This window comes from Lupinus angustifolius, chromosome LG15, assembly GCF_001865875.1.
Source record: "Lupinus angustifolius cultivar Tanjil chromosome LG15, LupAngTanjil_v1.0, whole genome shotgun sequence".
NCBI lineage: Eukaryota > Viridiplantae > Streptophyta > Magnoliopsida > Fabales > Fabaceae > Lupinus > Lupinus angustifolius.
Window position 1 is genome coordinate 10,104,646 of NC_032023.1, and position 5,577 is coordinate 10,110,222.

Here is a 5,577-nt window from a genome sequence, read left to right on the forward strand (position 1 = left end):
CTAACTAAGTACTGTCTACTGCATTATTCTTTTATTTGCTTTGTTGATTCTTGAATTCAACAAGTCTTCAAAATCATTCACTGTGTTCGCTCTTTTTTTATTGAAGACATGAACTTTTGTTTATGAATTGTTGGTCTGTCACATAGTTTATGTGGATATGAATAAAAACATTTCAGTTCAATAATCTGATAACTTTTTAAGTTGAGACGGGTCTTGAATATAAATAGGTCAGTTTTTAAGCATTTCTGAAAATGGATTTCTAATATTATCTTCAGAGTTTATTCATCATAAATAGACAATATTATGTTATTGTTTGTCTGATTTACTCCATACTTAAAGATAGATAGATTAGAAAATCATGAAAACATATAGGATTAACACTTCGTATATGTGCTACAAAACTGAGATCTTGACATTGTCCCTCTTTATGATGACTAACATTTTATTGAATGTGAAAATTAGATTTTGAATTCGAATTCGACCATAAATATAAAGCAGTCCAAGCCTTATAGAAATATTAGAGTATATATCATAAAAAACTTTCAACTTTTTTCCTTTTTTTATAAAAATGTTATTCCTTATTAAAATATATATTTTTATACATGTCAATTTTTACATAGAATCATAAAATTAGGCACATTTAGTATATTTTACATTTTCAACACATTATCTATCGTTAATTTATATTACTTTTATTTAAAAGTCAACAATAGTTTATATGTAAATGTTGGATGAACTACTAACAGTGTAAAAAACACTTATATTATAAGTATATATATATTCAATCCATAATTTTATTTCCCTTTTTGATATCATTCAAAAATATAAGGAAAGAAAACATAGATAAAGAAATAATGTAAAAGCTGAAGTTCATAAAAGTCAAAGTACAAAAATTGTTGATTGAACATCATAGAGAATACATTTCTCGACTCAAAAATGTAAAAAAAGAACCCTAAGACTCTAGGGGCTAAAGAAATGGGAAATACACAATTATTCTGCATAGACTCACAGCTACCTAAAGCTTCAAAGTCAGCAATATAACTTGTATTTCTTCCGTAAGATACAGAAGTACATACTAAAAAGAAAACAAACAAAAAAACTTGTTGACAATAGTCGTATAAACAAGAAAATCCTAGAGAAGTGTGTCCAAATGATCCTAATGAAGGTAAAACAAGCCTAGTAATGGGGATATTCAAGTCATGGAAAAGGACATGTTTTGAAGACACTCCCACCAGGGAGCTTATCTCATGTGTCCCACAAAAACTATTACTCTATGTATCATATATTGTAATTGATTGAAAAAATATATTTATATTAAAAATTAATAATTAAATATTTTTTAAACCAAAATCACAAGAAATGACACATGGAGTTATATATTTTTTGACACAAAAGATGTTCACTTCTCACATCCATCCTTTGGATACTTGAGCCACTTCTTTGCAAAGCTTATAGTGTCTTAATAACTAACTATCCAAACCACAAGCTAGGCTTTTTTTAGTTTGCAAGGCAAGTTGTTGAAATGCAATTATCATCTTTCTGAGTAAAATCATTGTCCACTTCAATGGATGTCATAACAAGGTGGCTAAGCTTCTCTAGATTCTTTGATATCTCTGTTAACATTTTGGTTCCTTCTCCATTTCCTTCAGGTTTCTTGGAAACAATCTCTACGAATCCGTTGTTCGCTTCGAGAGCCTTCACCCTTTCAGTAAGTGAACACAACTCATTCGATATGGAGGCTTCACTTCCTATTCCTGTAACAACACAAGCATTATAAAGAAGGGCATTAAACATAGGAATTATGAAAGGAAATTACATCGACATCTACTTCGATTTAGCTTAATTACATTCGACAGTATTCTTATCATATCTAGACGTATATTATAAGTGGCAAAGCTTGAGTGGATAAGTGTAACAAAAACATAAACCTCAGTCTAATGACCACATAAATCTTAAGGAAAGTCAGTGTAATTTTTGAAAGAAGAGAGGTATCAATTAAAAACATGTATTAAGGTATTTCAACTGTGTTTACCTGTCTCAATGCCTAAATTATTAAAACTGTCAGAGCTAGAGTACAAGGAATAAACTCCATTTTCTGTAAAGGGTATTCTGTTTTCTATTTTCTTCGTCCTTCCAAGAAGATATGTCTTCTCCACTTTAAAATCTTTGACATACTCAATAGTCCTTATCCCTCCATTTTCGGCTTCGGAAAACACAGATTGATTAGAGATGAGGCCTTTTTCACCACTATCCTCACCTTGATTGAGCAACAATGTAGAGTTATTGTCACTATGAGATAAGTTAGTTGCCTTTAAAACATCTTCTTCTGCTAACATTCCATATTTGTTTCTATATATCTCCAATTCAATTTCTAAAACTTTGATCTCTTCCTCTCTTTTGATAATCATATCATTACTTGCTTGCAAAGCTTCTTCATCGTATTCGGCCTGCTCCTCCATCATTCTCTGATACTGCAAAGCTTCCATCTGCACTGCTGCCTTCTCTGCCTGCAGCCTCGTGATCATTGACATGGCGTTATTGGCAGCGACAGCTGAAGCACTTCTTTCTTCATCTAGATCCATGTACAAGGCCATGAGCGATTTGCGATCCAAGCGAACTTGCCTTTCCAAATTGTTTAATATGGCATCATCGAAATCATTTTGGATATTCGCCTCGTTGGAGTCAGAGGCTAGTTCTGTTTTTTCCAGTGGCGATTTCCGGTTAATTTTGTAGGACCATCTAGGACTATTGTTTGCTGAATCTGTAAGTGGGATTCCAAAGAATTTATTGCTCCTTGAAAATGTAGGGGTTAATTTGTGGAACTCATTGTTCAAATCAGCTTCTGCGAATAAAGGCGCAGAGAGTGCTTTCGGATCTTCTCTTACTGTGTAGAATAGAAACATGATCAAATAATATACCAATACTTGAATCATTTGTTTGAGTACTCCATTTAAAGCATAATAGCACTATAAAAACTAGAAAAGTGCTAGACAACCAAAACTTATCTGAGAACTTTTCATAGAATGATTTGAATTTTTGTATGAAGACTATTCTGTCAAAACTCTGATGAACATTAAAACTATGTTGTTTTAGCATAATATACACAAGCTAACATACACTTATTATGAAGAAACTCATATTTTACAGATAAAAGATGTTATTTGAAAAGGGGTTTGGACCAACACAAGATTATTTGTTAGAGAAGCATGTATACTTTGTGCATAAAACTATTAGGTGTTCAAAGAAATTGTCTAAATTAGTTGTTCAAAACTTCAAATAATAATGCATTGTGAAAAAACTCACATTTAACGTTTTGATTATTCACATTAGAACCGTCATCATACTCTGTAAGCTCGGAGTCATTCTTCATAAACTTGAGTTTAGTATATGCAATTTGAGGTAAATCTAGGGCATTATTTTCCTCATTTTTTGATGTGTAAAATGGGTAAGCTCGCGGTGAAGGAGTAGGAGCTCGTGCGAAAGATTCTAAACGCCTTGGTTTTCCATTAGAAGACTTGAATTTCAATGACTTTCCACAGCATGAACACTTCTGAGTATTGCTTGTCTCAACTCGCGCGATCTCTTCATCCTTCAAACTCAATTGAATTGGTTGTCCATCCTCAACAAAGCATTCCAAATCCTTATGCAAAATCCCCACCAGAGACTTATATGTATCGATATCTGATTCCCTCTCGGTTGCGAATGAAAGAAGGCATCCTTCACACATTTTCCTTATATCAGAGAGCTTCTTGTGATTGTGACAAAATGCCAAAGATGAGATATCTTTCTTGTGCAACTCGCATATCGACTCGTTGTAGTAGAAATTCGGGTTTCTATGGACCAATGCATGATCAAACCTTGTGCATAGCCAGCATGGGATTTTCAATTCAAAGAAACTAGCAAACTCATTTGCAAGAAATGCAAGAAACCCATCAAGGAAAAGTATGATTATCAACACCCATTCAAGGAATACATAGAGCACAAAATATGGGAACTTTCCTAGTTCTTCCTCAACATAACGAGTAAATGACCGAGTAGCCATGTTATTCTTAATCTGGTACACTGTATGTAAGCTTAACGAGGGAACCTAATAACTAAATGGGCAACGGATATAATTAAAAAATAAAAAAAATGAAAGAAACTCAAATTCTATATTCTATGGTGTTATTGTTGATTAATAATTACAACTCTTAGAAGGTGGTAACTTTGAGGAAGATCATGACCTTGTTGTGGGACGAGATCACGATCTTTCTCACTAAGTCTCTATTTCTTTCTTTCAAACAATGGCACGAGTGGAAGGAAAGGAAGAGACAATGTAAAAGGTTATGGTTTGAAAACAATGTGGTTACCCAAGAAGAAGAAAAAGGAAAAACAAGGTTTTTAGAGTTATTAGTGGTGGAACTCAATTGACCAAAAATAGAAAGAAAAAAACACTTGTTGATGTAACAACCGGTGGAGGCTGTAAGGCAGATAATAACTGAAATAACGATCCATCGTGCGCTCTTCTCTCTACCAATTTTGTATCCTAAGCACATAAACATAATATTTCATGTAAGTCACTAATGTTACAACCTGAGTATTACTATTACAGGTAAAATTTATTTTTTTCTTTGTAATTGGGATAAAATTATAAAATGTAGAGAACTGTTTTTTCTTTAATTCATTTGTGTTTAACTGTAGCAATTGATTTTGTATTGTATTACTAAAGGTATCCCTTATTAAGGAACTAATATCTATTACGTGCATAATTATCACTTGGTCCTCCAAACAAATGTATTTATTTAATTAATTCATACAAATGGGGGATGCAACTATGAGACCACTTTATCATTTAAATAAATTCATTACCCATTAATTATATTTGAAGCGGAACTAACACAACTATTAAAAAAAATTGAGCAGTTGGGAAGTCGGTTTTTTTTGTGTACAAATTGATTTATGCCAATATGAGTGTTGACGTTACTCTATTTTGATTTATGCAAATTGATTTACTCTATTTGTGTTTCCTTTACAACATTTTTTCTTTACTCCATAAAAATGTAAATGTAAGATATATCAAATATATTGGTCAAAATATAGATGATACAAATTATAGAGTTGATCTTATCTATTCTAGCATCCGCAAGCTTTTATTTTCTTTCTTTTCAAAAACTCACTTTTTATACAACTATAAATATAAATAATATTATATCCAAATATACAGGATAAGGATTCTCTCTGGTACTAAAGAGCTAAGTTCGTGTTTCACAATTTGAATTCAGTGATAAAAGTATTATTTCATTATAATTAAAAAGGTAAATATATTCACCAATAAGGTGTTGATTTAATGGTCTAAGACCGTGCTAGATCCTGAAAAAGTCCAAAATATTAAGGGTTCGATTTCTTATGGTGACATTTGTTAGAAATGACAATCACATATGCCAAAAATAATTAGATCTTTATCCATAAGGTGATTATACTCTTAGTAATATAAAAAATAATAAATATATCATACAAGTTATTTTTCCTTTATTTGAAGCATTTATTCATCCAATACAAGAGAAGATTCATTATTAATACATGATATATATATATATA

At 31.6% G+C, this 5,577-nt stretch overlaps 1 protein-coding gene across 2 annotated transcripts; it reads right to left on the reverse strand.

The window, feature by feature from the left end:
* LOC109327397 (probable myosin-binding protein 5) lies at positions 1,411 to 4,257 on the reverse strand. 2 transcript variants are annotated; one of them, XM_019560530.1, is made up of 4 exons: positions 3,304 to 4,257; positions 2,258 to 2,884; positions 2,033 to 2,203; positions 1,411 to 1,754 (listed from the first exon to the last, which is right to left on the reverse strand). In XM_019560530.1, exons 1-4 carry the CDS (start codon positions 4,040 to 4,042, stop codon positions 1,498 to 1,500), a joined length of 1,794 nt encoding a protein of 597 aa, XP_019416075.1. In that variant the 5' UTR covers positions 4,043 to 4,257; the 3' UTR covers positions 1,411 to 1,497. The 2 variants fall into 2 exon arrangements, with proteins under 2 accessions (XP_019416075.1, XP_019416074.1); XM_019560529.1 differs by having other exon boundaries at positions 2,033 to 2,884.

Excerpts from the sequence above, each read along its gene's own strand:
- LOC109327397 (XM_019560529.1), bottom strand. The coding sequence starts at position 4,042 with ATGGCTACTCGGTCATTTACTCGTTATGTTGAGGAAGAACTAGGAAAG. Across the intron at positions 2,885-3,303 it reads GAATAATCAAAACGTTAAAT|TAAGAGAAGATCCGAAAGCA; the intron begins GTGAGTTTTTTC and ends TATTCTACACAG. Across the intron at positions 1,755-2,032 it reads TAATTTAGGCATTGAGACAG|GAATAGGAAGTGAAGCCTCC; the intron begins GTAAACACAGTT and ends GTGTTGTTACAG.